This window comes from Plectropomus leopardus, chromosome 11, assembly GCF_026936395.1.
Source record: "Plectropomus leopardus strain MGB_pleo_1.0 chromosome 11, ASM2693639v1, whole genome shotgun sequence".
Lineage (NCBI taxonomy): Eukaryota > Metazoa > Chordata > Actinopteri > Perciformes > Serranidae > Plectropomus > Plectropomus leopardus.
The window spans coordinates 5,816,641-5,840,337 of NC_142186.1; the positions used below are offsets into that span (position 1 = coordinate 5,816,641).

The following is a 23,697-nucleotide window of genomic DNA, read 5'->3' on the forward strand; positions in this document are numbered from 1 at the left end:
ATACAAGCACTGAAAATTAGTAGGGTATTCCATTTTTATTTTATTTAACTATTTATTTCATCTTAGCACAGAAAAGAAGACATTTTTCAGGTTATTGAATAGCCCTCTGTGAATACTGTACACATTTTTTATATCTCTGCTGAAATATTGTAAAACTATAGAACATGGGAAATGATTGCCTCTTTGCCCCAACTTGTCACCCTGAACTAAATTTGGTACATTCATGTAGAAGTGATAAAACATTTACAACAAAGAATGGTTTGGATTCAGGCAATCCTTAAAATGTAAGATTACTGGAATGTTCAATATTTAAGGGGTAACTGGTATTTTTCCATGTCTAATGGAAACAACAACTTTTAAAATTGTTCTAGTATTGATGATGAGCGCTGCAGTGGCCAAACAGGCTGCAATGTAACTACTAGGGGCAACTGTGCACTGTCAATATATGTCTGCTGAAAGTGTTTGTTTTTGTCATTGGCAGGCTCAGAATATCACCACAAGTTTCTGTTAACATAATGGAGAGGATACCTAAGAATGAAGAATACTGTTTTTGTTTTTTAACCAGAAACGGCCCTGGAATTGCTATCATGGACTGAGGGCCAAACTCACCAGACTCCATTTAAGTGAACAGTGATTTTAGCATGTATGGTACCAGCATATTTTTTACATCTAACTGGGTGAATCAAGAGTTAAATGCAATCAAAATAGAGTCAGTGATTATCGGAACAGTGGGAAGACTAACCAAGATGGTTTCGTTTTATTTCATTTCTGTTGACTTTGATTGAGATGTTTTTTAAGATTATAATAAATGTGTACTTAAATTGAGTCTGGTTGGTTTGGCGATGGTTATTTCAGGGCTCTTTCTAGTTAAATAAAAAACATTTTACTTTTTAACAAAAAGGTCTGTCTCTGTGGGCTCCTTTCCATAATGTTGTCAGACACTTAAAAAACCAATCTGCACCTGTCAGTTGTAAAAACAAACACTTTTAGTGGACGTACATCGACAGTGCTCAGCTGCCCCTGAGTGGTTACATTGCAGCTAATTTTGTTGCTGCCAGCTGCAGAGCTCTCGACCAATACTGGACCTGTTGGGAGCCATTTTAGCAAGCCCTTATGATTTCCCATTTTTTGAGTCACTTGAACGCATCACCTGACCTGGCATCTCTGAAGGCAGCAGGTGTGATTAATTAGTTGAACAGGGAAGACACCAAGAGGATACAGTCTTCAGCCACCGTGTGTTTGGTCAAAACTTAGTTTTATTGTTTGGTAGATTTGTTTATCGCCTTATTGGTTGAAACTTTTTTTTGGGAAATGCCTGTTTATTTTGGAGGAATGTACGTTTGCATATTTTTAAAATTTCATTTCGATGCGACAGACAAATCCACATCCGGCTACACTAACATCCTGACAAAGAATCGACACCCGTGGGACCATCAGACAAATGGTGAGTACAACCACAGACAGCGAGCTCGTCCAATCTGGCGTCTGTTTACGGCGAGTTCAAGCTTATTTAGGACCAATTAAAAGAAAAAACTGTTTCCATCAGTCACTTAGACACAAAAACATAGAAAATAAGGTCCAGGTTGAAAAATACCACAGTTGCCATTTAACATTGGTAGAATGTCTTTAAATTAGCAAATAAATGACATATTTAAACATTTAACGTGCATGCTGGGTGAATATATATATATATATATATGTATATGATTTATGATGCATAAATCCAAACCATTTAACATTTTGATAAAAGCTACTAAGTGACATAAATATACTCTGTCTTTAGGAGTACCTGCACACTCACCAAAATGTAAGTCGACCCCTATAGTCTGAAATCTAAGGCACACATCTCATAAAGATGCTGCTTCTCTCCAGTGTGCGCTCATCTGCATGGCTGAACTGCTGTGAGGGTGTTTGTGCAGATGTACATTGGCTGTAATTTTAGTAAACAAAATGGGTTGAATGACTTGATGACATTCTTTGTGGAAAATACACAGCCTTTGAGAGTGATTTGACAGAAGAGATCTGATAATTGCATAGCTGGATAAACAGGAAAGCATCTGATTCATGTGAGGTTACAAATTGAATTTTCTCTCAGAACGCTGTCAGGAGATATCAGTTCAGCACACAGTGTTATCTCACTGAACAGACCAGCAGTTAAGATACCACGCAAGCCTGTTTCTCCCACAGTGATCATAGAGTACATATGGTCATAATAAAACTTTATCTTTAGGTTTTAGCCCACAGTAACAAACATGTTAACTGATTCAGTAGGAAATGACCCAACTTGTTCCCTGGCTGGCTGATATTCAGCTTGCACTGAGGAGGGCTCCTACAAATTTTCATGGCGAAACCTTTCCCTGACTTTTGAAGTAGTATAATAAAAATTTCCATTTTGGAAAAGCATGCGATTCACTGTGTCTGCGGCGCTTGCCTGCCTGGTTTCTCGAAGTTGAGGCATATTAGATGTTACAGCTAACTTACAGAAAATAGTAGGAGTTGACAGATTATTGGCCTGGCCGATTATTGGGGCCAATATTTGGCATTTTGACAATTATCTGTATCTGCGTTTTATTTCAATGATGGCTGATAAAATTCATTAATTAAAAAGTGCAAACAGCATTAGAGGAACTTTTTCTTTGTAAAACCTCAGAGAGCTATTTTTATCCATTTTTTATTATTTCAATTTTCACTTGGCTTTATAAAAAAAAGTTTTTGGGAACTTTCTGCACATGATGTTGACCATTTCAGTTTTGATTAAACATTTGGTAACTGCATTTAAACAAAGTTTTGTGTTGGAGTTTGTTATATTCTTAATATTGAAGAAAGATCTTAATATTTATTGTAAATGCATATGGGTTCCAAATATTGGTTGTCGGTCTCATTTACTACTAGTAATCTGTATCAGTATTGGCCCTGAAAAACAAATATCGGTTTACCCCTCGAAAATAAATTCATGGTTACATTACATTTTGCAGAAGATTATCCCTGGAAGATTACTGTAAACTTTAATTTTATCACACAAAACAAAATTCCATGACCTTTCCAAAACTTTCAATTATTTTTACTAATTCCATGCTTTTTCCATGCCTGGACAATGGGATTGGAAATTTTCATGACTTTTCCAGGTTTTCCATGACTGTGGGAACCCTGACTGAATATAATTTGTGATCTTAGCTGGTGTCAGACAGAAGTTCATTTATTGAAAATGACTGATATCAAAACACTGACAGGGTTCAAGCACCGGAACAGTGTTGCTCAGTTCTGGGAACGTGAGCCTGTTCTGAGCAAACTCACCTGCCTGGAAGGGAAACGCTCGCCTGTAGCCTTACATAACATTGAACATTGGACCCTATTTATCAATACACTAAAATTAAAGGTCTGTATTATCCCGCCGTCTGCCTGCTGTACAATGCAAGTGGTGGTACAAAAGTAAATCTGCATAGCAAAACGTTCTGGAGAGAAAAATATATTCCTTATCCTGTGAGTCAAACATAGAGATCAGATGGTTTACAGCACAGAGCCGTCGAGTGAAGGTGACTCAGTTCCATTGTATCGCTCTGGGGCACATTCTGCAGCTTCCTGCCTTTGTGTACTCAGTTCTTGTGCAGTGTTTTTGCATAGATCCAAGAGTCGTAGTGGTGCAGCAGCTCATGCAGCAGGGAGCAGGGGGTGGGGGGGGCAGGAGGGTCAGATGTATTTGTTGGCCAGATTCTGAACATCGTTCTTAGTGAACTCTGTGCTCTGAACAGCAGACAGATGCTCAAACAGCTGAGTCATGTGACGACGCTCGTCCTTCTCCAGCAGCATCAATACGACCTGCAAAAAAACAGCATCATTTATCACCAAAACCGTACAGATTACTTACAAAACATATTACATTTTTTAGATTTCGTAGTTACCAAATTAAATGTGTGTTCTGTGAGATGATTTAAGGTCCAGTGTATAAGATTTAGAGGGATGTATCGGCGGAAATTGAGTATAATGTAATAAGTATTTTTTCTTTATTACCTGAAAACAAGAATCGCTGTGTTCTCCTTACCTTAGACGGAGCAGTTTATATCGACACAGGGAGTGAGTTCAAGTTTATTTACATGTTACACTGCCATGTTTCTACCCAGAACGGTCAAACCAAACATTGGATGTGACCAGATATAACATTCATCTTTGCATCTTTGCATTTTCATGTTGGCCACTGTAATAAGATGCCCAACTGAGCAGCCCTGGAGTTACAACGTGAAAGTGCTTTATTTAGTATTTCTAGCAGTTTAAAAGTATCCTCTCAGATTATTTTTTTAAATTTTTTTTTAAATGGCACATAGACTGAGTCTTACCGAGAACCTGTCAGCAGTGTGCAGATGGTTGAGGTGTTGGTAGACCAGGTTGGGGTCTTTATCCAGGAGATGTGAGTCCAGCGCCTGCATGATGAAGCTGATGGTGTTTCCGTCCAGCTGGGTGCTCAGGAACTGGGGGAGCATCTCCGGGGTCGTGGCCGCCAGCAGGTCAGCGCAGGCCGCCGTGTTTCTGCTACAGCGAGCTGCGTTCAGAGCCTGACCGAACTCGTAGGCGTCGGTTGGCTGAATTTTGATGGTGATGTCCTCTCCACTGTGACCGCTCACTGAGTCGGGAACACCTGATGATTCCTCGTCACCGTCGACCTTAAGAGGATGAAGACAAGTGAGTTGAGTGGATTAACAATGGAAAGATACGAGGGAGGGTTTAAACTTTGAGGAATTATGGTGATGCTTAATTTAGGTTTATTATAATGTTTTGTGGAATTTACCATCTGAATGTATATGAGTTTGTAACCGAGGTCTTTGTGTGCAGACTGGTATCAGTCTGCACACAAAATGTGCTTTTAAAAATCATGCTATAAAAAAATATTATACATTAATATGATTTTCTACTTTCATTGAGTTATTTTTTACCCAGCATTAGTCCTAATCATAAATATCAAATATTCATGAATTTTCAGAATTTTAAACATTTAGATGCCAGGCTTTTGTCATGATGCCACTATGTTTTTAGATTAAAATACATAACAAATCAATTATTTTCAATATACTACATGCAAAGTAGATTTTTTTAATATTATTTTAACAGCCTGGGATATGTCAATGATTAGCAGTCACACTGATTGTGACAGTGCACCTAGTGGAAATATTGTGTATTTTCTCCATATGCTAAAATATGGTAAGGTAGAAAAAAGCCCAGAATGACACACACAAATAATACAGTGCATGTTTTTCTGCTTTGATGGCTGTGGGATCAAAAATGTCAGTTTGAATGGGTTTCAATGGTGTATTTTATGCACTTAACAGCATGAATGTAACAGTTAAGTTTCCACAGAGTATTTAAAACTTATTGTAGGAGCTGAGCTAGAAATTCCCAGATTAAACAAAAACACACAGTCTTGCCTAAATGTATTCTATATGCATGAACACAGCCAAAATGATCAAAAAATGAGAACTGAAAAGCACCAAACAGTCCCTAAGGGTTAATGTCAAATAGTTCATGTCTTATTGAGTGCACTGCAAAAATCAGGTCAATCCAACAGGACAAGACTGTGCACATAAAAGCCTCCCAAGAAGCATTATGGTCCAAAACACACATTTAATCAGACACAGAACTACTTTATCTTCCACTGAAGTCATTTTTCTGATGAGCGAAACAGGAAAATAATACTCACTTTAGCTTGCCATGTGTTTGATTTTCCTTATTAGTCACTATAATTTGTGCATCTGCATCTTATGCTTGGCAGATACCACACAAACTGGCTTGTCTGAGCTTGTTTGGTGGAAATGCCAATAACTTTCATGAGAAGTCTTTGTGTGCCTGGAAAACCAAAACTTTGATCTCTGCATGTCTAAATCTGCGATGTTGTGCATTAGTTTCAGTGGGTTTAGCTCTTTGAACAAACCTTAAAAAAACTCTTTGATTTACTGTTAAAGGCATACTTCACCTCCCAAGTGATCATTTGTTAGCATTTAACCCTGTGTTATGTAAAAGTGAAGAAACCTTGTTTTTCTTGCATGTATCTAATGAATGAAGAATCCAAAACTGGAGAATCCGAGTTTATTTATCTGGTGGTGTGCTCAGTGCTATCTAAACAGACAGACCTTTCTGACAGGAAACTGAACAGAAATTTCACAGCCAGATTCCACTGACAAAAATAGCATTTTTCAATTGCTGAATACAAGAGTTGCTGGTCTATCACTGCTTCACTTGGTAGTTTGTGTTATTGTGTGACTTTGTTGAATCCAAACAAATCCTCTTAAACACAAAAGTTGCACAATAACACAAACTACTAATTTAAGCGGTGACAGACCAGCAGCTTCCATGTGCAGAAAAGTAAAATTGCTGATTTTGTCAGTGGAGCCTGACTTTGCAGAGAGTGTAGAGAAGTATCACGTTCCCCCCAGGACAAGATGACGGCGACTTAGTGCAGCACGCTACAAGCCTCTATCTCTCTTTACGTTATGGATGTTTATTTATTGTATTACTTATAGGTTTTAAGGGCTGAGAGAAAGCCAGGGCATGATCATTACATTGAATGTACAATGAATTTTTTAATGTAATAAATTTGAACTTTAGTTTACTGTCAGAAAGAGATGTGTGTTTGAGAAGTGCTGAGTATATGACTGGATAAATGAGACTTGGATTATACTGAGTTGTGTGAGAGTTTGTAAACAGATGTTTTGATATAGTTTTGCTGTTGTCAAACACTAACTCCTATGGCTTCAGTTCATTGAGAGTTTTCTCTGTTTTTAGGATTCTTCATTCACTGGAGGCATGCCAGAAGAAGAAAGTTTTCTTCATGAATTCAACACAGCACGGGGTGAGTAACTGATATACAAATGATCATTTGGTGGGGAGTATTTCTCAAATACACTTTATGTTTGATGTGATGGTTCAGAGGATGTATGACTTTTTTCCAACCATCTCTCTGCAGTGGATGCAGAGAGAGAGTTATAACATAGAGAATCATGTTGGACACGTTGCAGTCCCATGGCGTGCGTCTTAACCTCGGCTACCAGGATTCCGACAGAAACTCTTTCTGGGTCCCAAAACTTTACTATGGCCACTTAACCTAAAAATGCAGTACAACCCAGCGCTCTTCCACAGGGTTTAATTGGCAGACTGAACCCGGCTCCTTCATTCTGCCCACATTGTATCACTTTTGTCCCAAACACTTGGACTGTTAACACGGCAACGCTTCTCGCATAAAACGGTAAACTTTTGTTGTACTTTGGCCTTTTGTTCACATGACAATGGCGTTTGGGGGCCTTAAAATGCAAACTTTTGAAACTAGGTTCCAGATTGTCATCTTTTGAAAACAAAACCCCTTCTGTCACTGTGTAAACTGGCAATACACGGATCCTGTGAGAACGGTGACGTCACGGCTGCCCTTTGCACACGTGTGTGGTGTCCTTCTATGGTGTGTCATTACAAAGTTACACCACCAACTACATGCATGCTACAACACTTTTGGTTGAATCCCTGTACACAAGAATCATTTTCCCAATGTTATCATGTAAATGTAATTTTTTTTAAAACTGCAAAGGAAACACTTTTCCATTTTTAGTGGGGCCGTTCTCCTCTAAACATGGCATTAGACATGTAAACAAAACCAATGTAGGGACAAAGAATGCTATAAGTGTCACTTTTGTCATGTTATAAAAATGAGCATAAAATCACTGGAAAGTGATTTTAGTCCAGTTAAAATATTCATCAAATCACTTCACGTGTATCTACCTCTGTGATGGGAACAGTCTTTCTGGGTTTGGCTGGTGAAGAGTTGGCGTGGGCCAGACTCTGTCTGAGCAGCACTGTGACCTCCTCCAGCTCCTTCTCAGCCTCCTGCACGTTGGGATCCTGCTGCAGCACCTCCTGCAGGTCAGAACTGCACGCCAGGTAGTCCTAGTGGAGGGACAGACAAAATATAGCTTCATGAATGCAACTAAATATGTGCATGGGGCATTTTAAACAGAGTTGGAATATTTTAGGAGGGGTAAGAAATTAAAGGAATGCCCTTTTCACACTCAATTTGGGGTGGATTTAAAGATTTCCCTCCAGCTCTGGTTTTCAATGAACACATTCCCTGGTGACATTAACAGCCAGCTCTCTTCACCTTGAGGCCTTTATTGGCCATTGCTCGTCTGTAGAAGGCCTTCTTATTGGTTGGCTCTATTTTCAGTGCTGCATCACAGTCCTGCTTGGCCTCAGCAAACCTCTCCAGCTTCAAGTAGCACAGGGCTCTGCAAACACACACACACACACACACCCACACACACACACACACACACACACCCACACACACACACACATCACTTGTGATTTTTATTTTTGTCACCAGCAGATAATTCGATTAAAAAGTATCATGAGTTTGTGAGTCATCGACTGTGAAACAGATTGCTGAGGAGAAAAAGAAGCTGAGACATGAAAAAGATGTTTAATTGTGAAATATACGAGACATGATTTTACTTCTCTGAAATTTGCTCTATTGTTGCACATGTTGTCTGTATTTTTTCAGCAGCTGTGCGGCAGCAGCACGTGTGTTTGCTCTGGTGTGGCTGTACACACAAGCTCTTTTCCACACGCTCAAACATAAACATACAACAGGACATTTTTCACGTCCACATCCCAGTTTCCTTTTCGACACGATCAACAATCTACCTAGTATTGTGAAAAAGAAAAGAGGAGGGGTCAGAAAATAAAGTCTGCCCTGCCGGCTGCATGCACCGTGATCACTGTATTTCTCTTTAGATGAAGATAACATGGAAGTGGCTATAAATGGAGCTGTGATAAACAGCACTAGAGCAGGCAGCTGTTTCCTGAGCCTCTGCCACTCAGTTCCAACTTCAATACATGCTAATTTACCACCAGTGACAGACTGACGAGTGGTTGGGATTAGAGCTGAATGCGCCGGCTGGCAGATGACAGCTGGGGATAATTAATCAGTCTGTTTTAATTTAGCCAAACAAATACATTGATTTTAAGAGTGTGTTCTGACTTTGCCGCTTTATAAAAGAATCAAACCACAAGAAGGAAAGAGCATCACAAAACAGTGAGGAACAGAAAGTGAAATAATTGTGTGTATGTGTGTTTTCATGTTGAGACTGAGCCTCTAACCTGTTGGTGTAGATAGCACACTCCTCTGGCTTTAGCTTAAGGCATTCAGTGTACTTTCCCAGTGCGTCCTGGTATTGGCCCTTCTTCACAAAGTCGTTCCCATCTTGCTTTAAAGCTGTGAAACGCACCTCTGCTCTCCTCTCTGGAAAACAAAGTAAAGTGGCTCTCACTCACACAAAGAGCAATTCTCCTTTCCATTGAAGTAAGAAACACTCATTGACACATGCAATATAATTAATTAACTTCCCTTTTATTTCTAAGAAAAGTTAACACAAGTAAACGTGCCTTTCTCCTCTGCTGTAAATCTTGAGGGTTTAAACCCTTGGAATTAATGCTGTGTTAGCTCGACGCGAGCCGTTTGAGACAAGTCAGCAATCAGTCACGGAGCACACTTAAGGGCTAATCAATCTGCCGCAAAGTGTCTTCGGGGGAGGAAAAACTGTGCCAGCAGCTCTATTCTTTCATTAGAGTTTAAAAATAACAGCTGTAGCAGAGCCCGGGGAATAGAAGAAAAGTGCACGGTCAGAGAACAGAGGTGACACGTCCACTTACATAAAAATTAGGCCTTTAGCAATCTCCTTCTGTCTCAGCGCAGGGTGGATAAAAAATGGGAACAAGCAGAACTTTGGTGGTAAAATTTACAGTCTGTTCTTTTCTATTAATTCATCTCAATGTCAAGCAGTGGTGGGAAAGAATCCACACCCATAAGCCAATAAAAAATAGCAATACAGCAATGTAAATGTAGGTGTATTAATATAATTATCTTTAGCAAGATGCCAAAAGTTAAAGTACTCAGTGATTGTCACTGAAGATGTTTAATGCTGCTTTTTGACATTTGTACTGGTAGTGTTTGACAATTATTGGTACATTCATGTGTCTACATCATTTCACTGTTGTAATTTAATGGACTAAAGCTGAATTTTTAACATTTTGACTATTTTATACACCACTTTATTGCAGTCACATCTGCAACAATGCAAGCTTTTACAAGATCATCATTTGTTTTGTATGAAAACTGTCATTTGCAATACTGATGAAAAGCATAAATGTGAACCACAAAACTATAAAAATGTGTGTAATTATTAAATAGTCGTCTCTTCTGACACTGAGGGCGTTATAGTTAAGTAACACTAAACTGAGACTAAAATTCTTAGTAAACTGAAATAAAAATCAAAACTAGACTATAGAACAAAATCATATGGTGGTCAACAAAAAACAAACTGCAGTATGAAAAACATGCGGCTTGAAAATGACTAAATACATTTCTAACAAAAAAATACAAAATTCACAAAAGCCTTCATGTTTGTTTTAAATTTAATATATTATTACTCTGTGTTAAAATACCATTACATTTGGTGAAGAGTGCATTATGACACATTTAGTACTTGTAGCTCATAGTTTAAGATTTGGGACTTGACTCAGGACTTGACTGTCTTGACCTGGGACTTGAGTGCCCAGACTTGAGGCTTTCTTTTGACTTGCAAAAGGATGAATGAGTTACTCTTGCTTTTGTTGTATTTTACAAACGATTCTGAATTTCTTGAATCGTGTCTCTGACAAAAAAACCCCCATATTAATGAAAAAAAAAGATAATGAAATTAGTAAAAGCTAAAGTAAAACTAAGAACTTTTAACAATAAAAATTAAACAGAATTAAAAAAAAACACACACACACACACACACACACACACACCTATTAAAACCAAATTTGTGTAATCTTTGTTTTGGCAGAATAAACCAACAGTTGTTATGACTTTTTTGAAAACAGACCTGCGTCTCTGGCCGCCTTCTCTGCTCGAGCCTGGAGAACCTCAGCGCTAGGTGGCTCCTCTCTGCGATGCTGCTGAGCTGATAGAGGCACCAGGGGAATTTCCGGAAGTTTCTCTCTCCACTCTGGGCCATCCTGCTCAATCAGCAGCCGGGTAATCCTGGAGGAGGATGCAGGTCAGTCAATACACGGATGTTACACATGGAAACACATACAAGGCTCACAGCAGTAAGTGTTAAAGAGGGATCATATTTGTAATTTGGGGGTCTACTAGAATAGGTTTACATGTTTTATATTCAAAAAACACATCATGTGTCTCATACTGCCCTTTGCTACAGCATCTCTGTCTGAAACAATCTGTCTGAGTTTATATCCCGCCTCCAGAAAAGCCCAGTCTGCTCTGATTGGTTAGCTGGCTCTCTCATGCACAGTCTATTCTATTTGTTACACTGTGATATCACCAAGTTACAAAAGTACACTGAAACACTGAAACTCAAACGAGCTGAATCAGGCAGATGAGGAGCAGTGTCTTCTGACAGAGAGAGCTCCCTTTGGCTTGGACTTTGGGGTTTATTACTTAGACCTTTTACAAGCACAAAAATGCTATACAGAACAATAAAGAAAAGGGAGAAACCCCAAAAGCACAATAGGCCACCTTTAACCATTTGAAACCTGGGCATGTTGGTTTGATTTCTTTCAAAAACACGAGGAGAGAGCAGTGAGCAACTTAACAAGACAAAGCTCATAAATTCCCAGAATGAGCAAAAAAAAAAAAAGTAAAGAGGGAAAAAAAACAAGCAATAAAATGTATTAAAAGTGCTAAAGAGAACATTATACGTGTATTTCTTTTATATATCTATTTTTTGATCATTTTCTAATAATCCTCCCCTTTTTTAAAACAATTTTTTAGGGTAATTTTCTTGTCACCCTTTTTTCTAATTTCTTGCAATTTGTAGGGCATGTCTTCCTAAATTGGCCATTGCCTTTTTCACCATGTTTTAAAAAGAAATCAAACCACTGTGATTAAAAATGGTAAAATAGCTTGTTAGAGGCGTTTGAATGCAGCACAAGGAAATTGGTGCTGATCGAGGTTTCAAAGGGTTAATAGTGTATGAAATTAAAATCCCTCTTATACAAGCATCTATGTTCAATTTTGTAGATATATATGGAAAAGACACTATGACATGAGCAGCCAGGTGAGTTTCCCTATTGCATAACAGAGAGGACATGCACTCTGAGAGCCATAATTAGCCTCTAGCAGGAGCTGCCTCTGAACACCAGCTAAATCTGTTAGCCACTAATTAGACTTTGTGCATTTGTTGATTTTATTTTATTTTATTTAGTGTTCTAATTATGTCACAGTGTAACTTCTGGCTTCTAAAATATATAAAAATATTCCAAATGTGGAATACTATATAAGGCATGAAGACTGATAACATTTCCTCATCTCATCCTCTTTTTTTCATTGTCTTATCCAAGGCACCTAATGATATTTTGTGTCACCCAGAATTACATTTAAATGGATAGCAAGGACACTTTCATCATAGATCTCTTTATCGTTAAAAGGTTATTCACAGTCTCTGGAATAGCTGGAATGGACAGTGTAATATTTAGCCAACTGTAGGCCTTGAAATGCCAGTCAGACCACTCAATGTGATCATGAAGGTTGAACTCATTCAGTCAGGTATGTGTCTGAGTCCAGACACCTCCCTGCTCCCAGCAGCCTCTCTGCGGAAGTGAGAGGTGAAGGCTAATACCTGTTGACGCTGTCGTGTGCTGCCTGCACGCCGATGTCTATCTGCAGGACTGTCTTATAATCCACGTAGGCCTTACGGTAGCGCTCCAGGGACTCGTAAGCCATGGCCCGGCGCAGGAGGGGCTTGAGGGAGAATGGCTGCAGCTCCAGGGCTCTGGTCGGTATAAATAGATGTGATGAGACGGGAGCAAAGGATCAAGTCTGCTGCGTTTGCTATAGATGCTGCTGTCTGAGAGTTCTGTCCTTGTGGATTGGGAATCTATAAGTGTGACAAAGTTTGTGTGTCCTTGTGCTAAGTAGATAGCACTGTAGTATTTGTGTATACAGGCGCTGTTGTGTATGTGTGAATAGGCCGTCACACAATCCTATTTTCCTGTTTCCCCTAGAAGCTGAATCTTGAGCACACATAGCAATATAAAAGCTTTCACGTGGGAGCTTCCCTCACGTTAACATGAGTTAGGTACTTCTACAGAGATGAATGAAAACCCCTTACAGAACACCCGAGAGCACATCCCCTCATAAAATAACAAAATAACAGTGATTTGGGGAATATTAAATGATAAGGTGGTCTAAAAGAAATGTAAAGCTGTGTTGGATTTTCATGCTAAGTTCCAGTCTAAATTTGAAGTTTTATGTTGTTGCTAACATTAATGTCTGTCCCCTGGGTTGTCCAAACATTTTTCTGAATAGCAGCCAGTTTAGATCATGTAAAAATACCTACAGGCAAGCCGCTTCTTGCATCATGCGGGTTATTGAAGAAAAAATGCACATAAATAAAAAATAAATTCAACTGTTTCATCATTGTATGAAAAAGTAATCAAATTCCCATCACTCCTGAAAGTTGAGGCCCTTACTGTCAACTTAAGAGTGATTGTTTTTTTTCAACTTGAAACCTATTTTCCAATGTTTTTGTGTCTAAGTGACTAATGGGAACAACCATTTTTGAATATGATCCAGTCCTGAGCGAGTAGTGTGCAGCCAGCAGCTGCAAAGCAGGCTGCAGTGTAACCATTCAGGGTAATTATGCACCGTCAATTCACCTCCACTAAGAGTGCTTGGTTTTGTCACTGACAGGCTCAGATTGTCATAATAAGTGTTTGACAGCTGACGAAGAGGATCCTTACAGAGACAGACTTTGTTAAACAGTAAGATCTTGGAAATGGTTTCGAAATAACTTTCGCCAAACACACCAGACTCCATATAAATAAACTGTAGTTTTAACATGTATAGAGCAGCATATTTTCACATCTATCTGTTCAATTAAGGGTTTATTTCAGAGTTGGTAATTTCTGGAACAGGCAAGAGATGAACCAAGACTTCTTTTGTGAGTTTTTTTTTTTGTTGTTGTTGTTGTTGACGACTTTGAAGGAAGTGTGTTTTATGGTGATAAAATTAGTTTATTTAAAAATAGTCTGGTGGGTTTGGGGATAGTGAAAAAAAATCTTAATTTTTAAGGGAAAAACAAAGCTAAAAAAGGGTCTATATCTGTACGGTCCTTTCCATAATATTGTCAGACACTTAAAATATAATAACAATAATAATCTGAGCCTGTGGGTGGCAAAAACAGGCACTTTGAGAGGTTGAAAATTGACGATGTGCAATTTCGCTCAATGCTGGTATGATTTTAAAAAAATGTTCCCATTAGTCATTTTAGCACAAATAAACAGGGAAATTGGGTCCAGGGTGAAATATACTAAAGTTAACCTTTAATATGTTATTGCTGTGGCCATGTCTGCTACCTAGCAGGAAATGTCTGCTGCTTTGTTTGCTTTTTTACTGTCTGATTATGAAGACACATATGCCTGCATAGCTTCTACTTGGTGCATGTCTGCAAACTGTATGATAGTGCTGTCATTTTGAGGTGAATGGGAAAAATGTATTAACCAATATTGTGTTTTGGGCCACATATAGGATACAAGCCACAGGATGTTTAAAATTGCCCTGCAGGTCATGGCCCACGGGCCAAACTTTGGACATGCCTGACTTGTACAAACAGCGTTCCATGAGTAAGTAGATTGTCTCACCTTGTGGTGTCCTGTATGCACTCTTGACTGTTGCCATCTTTAAGGTAGCAAGCTGCTCTGTTTGAATACAGAACGCACAGATCCTCTGGACTGTCGAGCCCTGCATGAAACGAGAAACAAGACTCAGAAACACCGTATGTAGCTCACCCATCACTTAGAATCTCTTATACAGAAAACCTGTAAAGGAGACATTTAAATGGGCTTTAAAGAATCTCTCGGCTGGTGTAAGTGTGGCTTTAAAATGTTTACAGTGTTCAAAGGTTACTGGCTGAGTCAGGTTTTTTATTGTATTTTGAGTTGACAGAGAAACTACAGAAACATGCTTAATAAAGACATGGATCTCAGTCAAAGGTTTAGTGCCTTTTATATTGACAATATCTTAACACACTCCACCTTTGATTCTGTATACGTGTGTGTTGCAATGGAAGAATCCTGTGATGACAAAATGGAGAACTTTTCTTATTGCATCAGCATTAGAAGCATAACTTTCAAAACCATTTAATGGTAAGACAACAACCTAAAAGTTTCCTCAGACTGATAAATACAAGATTTTAAGCTGCAGTCACACACATATATATATATGTGTCAATTGTATACATGTTGCATGTTTCTAACTGGTCTGGTAATCTGAGGCGTGACTCCACACTGAACAACCAAACTTCCTTCAACTCTTTGTTGGGACCTGAAACTAGGGGGCCGTTATTTCCACTAATACATCGTAATACATCTGGCTATTTACAGGAGTTCGTCAGTTCCAGGGCTGTCAAGCTGAAAAACACGAAGTAGAAGATGACCAAGAAAAAGCTCATTGAACCCCTTAAGAATGTTTTCTCCAGTGTATCTGCTATTCTTTACAGTTGCCTGGCAGGAATTTCCCTCCATTTTTTAACCATCGTTATCACTGACGCAGGCAAATCAGGCTTAAACTGTATCTAACAGATAGAGCAGCATTCTTCCACAACACTAAATACTTAGCATGCCACTTCATCAGATGAAATGAGATTATGGACGATGACACAGTGAGACAGAGATGATGATGTCTCAGCAACTGCGCACACTTCGTGAGGTTACTGTGACAGTAGAGCATGTACAGTGTGTTAGATATGCAAACTGGGGCAGACCCAAAAATTACTTTAAGACCCCGTAAAAGAAAGTTTGAATGTCAATATTATAAGTTCTATTTTTTCCTGAAGATGTCCCTTTTTTACAGAGTACTACATGATTGAGTTTTTAATCCTTTGAAACCTGGATTGACATCACTTTTTTTGTGGTGCATTCAAATGACTATTTAAAAGTGTATTCAAATCTTTGAACTAAATTGTGAAAAACAAGGCGATGAGCAAACTAGACAAGAAATGCAATTGCAAGAAATTAGTACATTTAGAAAATTCTTTCTTTAAAAAGAATTAAAAAATGTACAGAGAACTATATTTATAATTATCATTGTTATATTTTTTATTCAATATGTATTCATTTTTTTATATTTTATTTATTCATGTAATATTTTATATTTAATCTCTAATTATTTTTAAAGAGTTACTTAAATTTTTAAACAGTTTTCTCATCTAATCTCCTTCTTTCTTGAAAATATTTTATTTAATTACGTAATATTTAATCTTATTATTTTTACAGGCTTACTTTAATTTTTAAGGATTTTTTTTAGTAATTTCCTTTTTTTTTTTTAAACTTTCCAACTTTTCTGTTGTGTTTTTTCGATCATTTTCAGGTAATTTTCTTGTACTTTTTACCTATTTCTTTCTAATTTCTGGGTCATTTCTTTAGCCTGCTCATTGTCTTCCTCCCATGTTTTTCCGCCAGAAATCAAGCAAATTTTCCCAGGTTTCAAAGGATTAAAGGGGCTCAAATAATGTTTCTCATCTCTGCTCTCAACTCCACATCACAGGTAGCCCTCCCTACACCTTTCAGATGATGGACCCTGGATGATGTCCATGTCCAGCATCACTGTGTGCAGTGAGTACATCATTATAACAGTTCAGAGATAGACAGTGAGAGTATGCCTTATGCTGGATGCGCCTGACAGGCTGCAGCTTCTCTCCCCTCCATCAATCGTTCACTTTCTCCCTCTCTGTGAGAATTATAGCTGCAGTCCCACAGATTCAATTTCACAGTGAGTGGTTAGTGGTCATGTGACCTGGACAGACCTGAGCTGAGAGGCTTAGCACCGGGCTGGGGCTAAAACAGAAACACTGTCCGTGTACGACTCAACATTTTGACGCATCACTGTAGGAACAAAATCATGAAATGCACAAACAAACGGGCTGACCTTTTAACTCCTGAATTCTGAAATCTTTGTTATTGTTTGTAGACAAACACACCAATATGAAATACTTCTTAGAGATAATTTCTGTTGTTTAGGTATAATTTCTATAATCAAAAATATCCTATTTGGTGTTATATTTTGTTAGATCCTGCACTGTGATAAAGAAACAAAAATCTAAATGGAAGCACTGGCATTATAACTGCAAGGTCATGACCTTTGATTTACAATCACATTGGCCAGTTACAGGAAACACTCTCAGGAGCACTGATGATGTAACACAATAAGGCAAAATTTAAATATGGCGAGACTGGGGATGATCAGTCAGCTAAACTTTGGGCCAGTTGTTTACAACGCACTACTGTCAGTATAAGTGACATGGAAGCACAAAATAAACTTTGCTCCAATATCCCACTCTGTGTGACTGATCTGGCAACCCCCTAAGACTATAATAACAAGAAGAGAATCAGCCATCAGCCATCTTCCACCTTACCTAAATCTGTGTAGCCTTGAATGGCTTGTGAGTATTTCTCCAGTGCATCAGCAAACTGTCCGTTTTTAAACAGCAGGTTTCCTTCATTCTTTAGCCGGGACAGAGGTGGGGGCAGGGCTCCACACGGGGCATCAAGGTTGACAGTTTCCCTTGCGTTTCCTCCAACTGGAGTTTCTTTCCCGCTGTTACTCTGTTCTGCCGGGACTGAAGCTGTCGATCCCCTCTTGCTCGTTCCATTGACTACCTTTTCCTTAGACTCCTGCGTGACTTTGTACTTGTCAGAGCTTCCTCCTTTGCCCCTCCAGTGTCCATGATGGGAGTTGTTGGACTCACTGTGAAGACCCCCGTCCCCTCTGCTGTGGGGCTTTTTTTGAGCGTTCCCCATGTCTCCCCTTTCGGTAGGAGCAGCTGAGCTCTCCTCCCCTCCCACAGGCTGGCTGGGTTCAACCGGATGAGCTAGAAGGGAAAGAGAGGGAGGGAAGAGGCAGACAGAGACAGAGAAGAGGGCGAGAGACACACCCACAGGAAGGAGTCAGCGGTTACATCACAGTGGGGGGAGGGTTGGACACACATGACATAGAGCCACTTCAAAAAGGGAGTTCTAGGAAGCAGCCACTCTCAGCAGTGAATTATGAAAGCTGGTGGGGGCAGGGCAGGTAACACGCACACATACTATGTCATGTTACCCAGTGGGACAAGGGGTGTTTCCTCTATCTATAGCCCAGGCAGACAGACAGAAGGGTTTGGGATGAAAAAAATGACTGCCCCGACAGAAGTGCCTCAGATGTTTTGTGTAAATCGGTGGATTAGAGGGCAAATCCTCTGACGGGCAGCCACAGTGTGGACTAAGTCGAGCTTAAATATACAGATATACAACAATGCAGTCTAAAAAATACACATAACACCACAAAATATTGGCTATTTAAAGTACACAGAGTATTCAGCAAGTCTACATAGTCATATGTAAACGCTGAGTTTGAAGTGCTGTAAATTAGGGGAGCCAATATTGATTTTGATGCCAAATATCAATATTTGAGTTCATCAGCTGACACTAGGGCTGACCCAAATGCTTCGAAGCTTTGGGACATCTTTCGTTGCCATGGTAATCGACATCATGGTCAGTATTTGAATGCTTTATTTTTGTTTTGTTTTTTTACGAGGGAACTGGTGAAAAGAGGTGATAAATGTCAGCCACAGATGAGGCCAGTGTCCTCAGCACAATAATTGACCCCCATTTCAGGTAAATATGCTGTCTGTTGAAGACAAGGAAAAGGCGAGATGCATTGCAAATGCTTGTCCGCAGCTGGCAGCTGTAGTCAAGCACTTGCTTTGCACTTTATGATGTGGCCTGACCCAGGGCGCTCACAGTTATTAATAACTTGCAAAAACATCGCTTTCAATAGTCCTCCTTCCAGTAACTCTCTCTGTCACTGTCTCTCTCTCTCATGGGGCTGTCAGGTACTACTAAAGTCGGATAGGTTTGAGTGATTGATTTGGCGCATGTGAATATGGTTGATTACTATTATCGCTGGGTCCTGTCAAAGCTTTGAATATTCAAAGCCCCCTAAAAATCATATTTGGGACTAGCCCCCACTAGTTTTTCCACATATATACATAAAGTAAAAATATAAATGTGTTTCTGTATTTTAATTACTAATTTGTATCTCAGTAATTGCGAGGGGTTACAATTACATTCATTTTTAAATTTAATCATGTCACTCTGTTGCATGTAACTAGTTACCTCCCAACACTACTTATTGGCTGACAGTCAGTATAACTCAACACCAATATTTCTGTGATAAGTTAAAAACTGCTGATATTACAATCCACTCCTGCCAATATATTGATCAGACTTTACTGAAAAACTAAGCTAATTTTAGTCATTTTATCCACCATAGAGCTATGGATCTGCTGCAGTAGTTGATGGTTTTTTAATTTGAAATCAGTTGTAATAATGAGTGAATAGGGGCTTGTTCTCAGCATACTGCTGTTATACTTTTTTTCTTCCAATGATCAGCTACAAAATGCTGCTTTATACCCAACACTTGATGCTGATTTTGACAACTGGCTATCTGTTAAAATAGGCAATCTAATTAAAGTGTCCATGTTGTGTTAAATATAGCTAGGAGAACATGATCATTTCAATTTATCATAGATTGCTGGATAGAATCATGGAATTTTATGGCCATGGCTCGTTTCAAGGATATATCAAATCAAGGGATAAATCAAGGATATATATATATATATATATATATATATATATATATATACACACACACACACACACATATATATATATGTATATGTATATATATATATATATACACACACACACATATGTGTGTATATATATATGTATATGTATATATGTGTGTGTGTGTATATATATATATATATATATATATATATATATATATATATATATATATATTAGTCAAACAGGCTCACCAGTCTGTTCTGCGTTGGTGTCGTTGTTACATTTGTCCTCCTCTTCTACCTCTTGGATGAGGATTTTTTTGCCTTTGCTCTGCGGCTCTGGTTGACATTCCCTCAGCTTCTTTTCCGTTTCAGACAGGAGTTTCTAAACCACAAAAAAAAAGTAAGACAGCAAATGTGACACACATACTAATATCACCCATATACTACTGATCTACAGTGACCAATAAAAAGAACATATTTTTCCCCATTTATCTGCAGTACATTCAAACTCCTAATAATTATTTGACATGTAAACAATGTTCTCAAAGGAGATGAGTAAATAAAATACACCCTGAGCTCACCATTTAACACAACTGAAAAAAACCAACACCAGTCTATGTTTATACTAATAACAGACTGGATTGTATTTCATTAATAATACCTTGCAGCAGCTACAATCTGCTTTTAAAGTGTCTGCTTTCAAACAAATACAGTGACACCTAGTGGACAAATAGGCTACTGGCATGTGATCATCATGCCTCTCCACTTGTATCACCTACAGTGGCTGCAGCATTCTGCGGCTCTTTGCTGAGCACCACCCTCAGGTCTTCAGCAGCCATTTGGAAGTTGCCCATGTGATTACAAACAGCGGCACGACGTAGCAGAGCTGAAACAAAAAAGGCATCACATATAGAATAGACATTACATACACTGAAGCTACTGTGTGCTGTAAGATGTAAAAGTAGAATCTGAAAACACAGAAAAATCACAAAAGGGGTTTGACAAAAAGAACTGTTTTCTGAGGCAGTGGAAACATAGAATTATGCCAACATTATAATCATATTTCTGTTTACGTGCATTGTTAAGGTGCTACTGTACAAAAAGGGAAAGCACCTTTCACATTGCCTGGCTCCAGCTCGAGTACATTCAGACAGTCTCTCATGGCGTTGTGCCAGTGCTTAAGATTGATTTCTGCCTGGGCTCTGTTGTTGTACGCAGCCACTGTTGGTATAATGGAAAGGCTCCTGTAATGGGTGGCCAGAAATAAAACAAACCTTTATTTATAATGAGGTTAATGGACAAATGCTTAAGCGATACAGTAAATGGGAATGGAATCAGACATAAATGAATGACATCAGTCTAATGAAATGTCTAGAAACATAATATAATCCCCCTAGGAGATGTAAAAAAACATAATTAATAAATGAGTTGTGTTAAGAGTCTGACCTGGAATAGTATGCAACCGCCTCCTCGTAATCGTTTGCTCTGAAAGCCTCGTTTCCTTTGTCCTTTTCTCGATTTGCCAGAAGGAGCTTTTCCTGTTGTGTCAGCACTGGATGTATTATAAAAAACAATTTTAGAATACAAAATGCTTCACTATGAACACAAATTAATATGAGCTGCTATATGTGATACATTACATGAAGCATCCACTTTAGTCTTGATTTTGTGTCTTGTGTTTATGATGACAGGTGGATCATTTTTGGCCAGATTTCCATCGACTCCATGACATTCTTTTTCGACATCTAACCTGCAAATAGAGTAAAATATTGTGTAATATTGTGCAAAATGATGCTCAAGAACAGCATCAATTGTTTAACTGTGGATCACTGTGATGAAACTCGCTGTGTGGAACCTTTTATGTGCAGCTGCTGCAACAGTGTGTTCTTTCTTCTGAGTATAAAAGACAAATGTGGAGACAAAATGACTCACTTGTCCCATTCTCGATAATCACGTGGGAGAGTGTGCTTTGAAGAATTCTTCTTTTGTTTTGGAACTGAAGTCTGTGAATGACATAAGGCTTAATTTTAGTATTTATCTTGTACACATGAATCCATTCATTATGTCCATCAGAGACAATTATTACCTGACTAAGTGGAACAGAGCAATTGGAACCTCTTATAGGTGGCATATTTTCATTGACTAGATCATCAAACATTGACTGCTGTTTTAGTGAAGTCTCAGTCTTTTTGGTTTCTTCCTGCCATGTCTGTAAAGGACAAAGTATTTAATATTCAAATATTTTCAGAGAAATGGCAATAAAAAAGAGAGCAGAAAGTAAGCAAGATTAATTAAAAAAAGATACTAAAATGTGTTGCATGCCTTCAACTCATCAACAATTTGGCTCCACTCATCAGAAGAGAGGCTGGCTGCTGTGGCCACAGGGTTTTCCTTCCTGAGAACTCGGCTCCTGGGGTCCAGTTTCGCCAAGTGATCCTCACAGAACTTAATCAGATGAGGATAAATGCCCTCGTCGCCAGACCTGTACACAGAATAAAAAATTGTTATCTGACAGCCCAAATTCTTATCAATATTTTCAGACAACTTTATCAGACTGTATTGTGTTGTGATGTGCTCTATTATCCTTTTAAAACTGATGGTACGTTGTTTGTAATCTATTTTCTACAGTGCATGCACATTTTAAGTGTTGGGAAGGTTACTTTTGAAATGGTAATAGGTTACAGATAACTAGTCACCCTGTTAAAAAATTTAATAAGTTATGTAACTATTATAATTACTTCATCAAAGTAATGTTACTTATTTCTCTTGATTACTTTTCTAACAAATGTTTTAAACAGAATAATAAAGCGGAAAAGACCTAAAAACATAAGTGCGTAAGTGTTGAGCTCAAATTTGTCTTAACAGCTTTGCTGATCCACATTGTCCAAAAGTGCCCAAAAAAGGCATTTCTGTATGGCAAAAAAATGCAAGGCAACAAGAATGAATGTTTTAATCAACATATAAAATTTTTACTGAAAATATTTTTTCATATCCCTTTGCAATCAAGAACATTTTAATAATAATTATAATTCAATTACCTATTAGTTCTCTGTAACTGTAACTGATGGCATGACATTGAAATGCAATGTGTGATAGACTGTCTTCCATGGACTTCCTGGACTCCATATTTTATTTATTTATATTTTTTTATCAATTTATTTTTTGTCTGTCTGCTTGTTTTTATTTGTTTCTTCTTGCCGTGTTAACTTGCCAGTAATTTGTATAGGCCACTGTTAATATTATTACTACACAGGCTATAGTGTTTTCTTTGTCTCCCCCTGTAACTGACTACAATTATATATTTTGTACATAATTTTTGTATTTTAATTATGGTAATAAGTTAACTAGTAAATAGAGGGTAACTAGTGACATGTAACTAGGGCACTAGTTACATGTTACTAGTTACTCCCCAACACAGTACATTCTCTTGAATCTCACCAATATGTAGTAGAATATCAGATGAAAATATAAAATTAAGTCTGCGTCCTCACTCCTCAAGATCATGTATGTGTCTCTTACCTCAGTGCTCTCAAGATCTTCTCCAGGTACTTAACATCTTTACATTTTCCAATGTAATCATAGTCCAGGTGCTCCACAGGGACCTTCCCGCTGTATTCAACGGTGGTGGACTGGTTTTGAAGAGAAAATAGTGCTTCTGCGCTCATACCTGGGAAGAGTATCAACTTACTCAGTTATAAAGACAAACAATGTTGTTCTGTTGATAGCAGACTGACTCACTCAAGTTAGCTAACCCAACACTATAGTTAATTTAGGCAACTTTAAGCTAACGTTAGCTTAACGGGATGTGATGAAATTAACGCGAGTGAATGTTCGTATTTGAGGATTTAGCGTAAAGGCTAAAGACATTTTATTTTCGAAACTTTCAGTGTTCCTCCTTAGTTATTAAGTTTATTTAACGTTGTTATTGACAAATAGTTAAGTTGCATTCGAAGGAAATTACTGTACCTGCTGTTTTTTCGCTTAACTCTGCTCTACAACTGCAACGCGGGATCTGTTACTATGGCAACCACACTCGACAGGAAGCTGGCAC

At 38.3% G+C, this 23,697-nt stretch overlaps 1 protein-coding gene and 1 long non-coding RNA gene across 2 annotated transcripts; one reads left to right on the forward strand and one right to left on the reverse strand.

The window, feature by feature from the left end:
• Window positions 1-20: 20 nt before the first annotated feature.
• On the reverse strand, window positions 21-23,313 carry spag1b (sperm associated antigen 1b). Its single transcript, XM_042490610.2, has 18 exons — window positions 23,166-23,313; window positions 21,969-22,128; window positions 21,733-21,855; window positions 21,579-21,649; window positions 21,287-21,396; window positions 21,093-21,198; window positions 20,760-20,890; window positions 20,426-20,532; window positions 19,896-20,028; window positions 17,448-17,903; window positions 14,677-14,776; window positions 12,654-12,806; window positions 10,899-11,056; window positions 9,130-9,271; window positions 8,129-8,255; window positions 7,753-7,917; window positions 4,332-4,655; window positions 21-3,816 (listed from the first exon to the last, which is right to left on the reverse strand). The coding sequence occupies exons 1-18, from the start codon at window positions 23,309-23,311 to the stop codon at window positions 3,688-3,690; spliced, it is 2,841 nt and encodes a 946-aa protein (XP_042346544.2). The 5' UTR covers window positions 23,312-23,313; the 3' UTR covers window positions 21-3,687.
• Window positions 6,263-21,598, forward strand: LOC148188192 (uncharacterized). The gene is made up of 5 exons (XR_015777864.1): window positions 6,263-6,835; window positions 10,897-11,072; window positions 14,564-14,658; window positions 16,580-16,647; window positions 21,338-21,598. It is a non-coding gene; the product is annotated as an uncharacterized LOC148188192 (long non-coding RNA).
• Window positions 23,314-23,697: the final 384 nt, after the last annotated feature.

Bases quoted from the DNA above. Each gene is read 5' to 3' on its own strand.
- spag1b (XM_042490610.2), bottom strand. From the start codon at position 23,311: ATGAGCGCAGAAGCACTATTTTCTCTTCAAAACCAGTCCACCACCGTT. The intron at 21,199-21,286 runs GTAATGTATCAC...TAATACATCCAG, and splicing joins GACTAAAGTGGATGCTTCAT to TGCTGACACAACAGGAAAAG. The intron at 14,777-17,447 runs GTAAGGTGGAAG...CGTTTCATGCAG, and splicing joins TCAAGGCTACACAGATTTAG to GGCTCGACAGTCCAGAGGAT.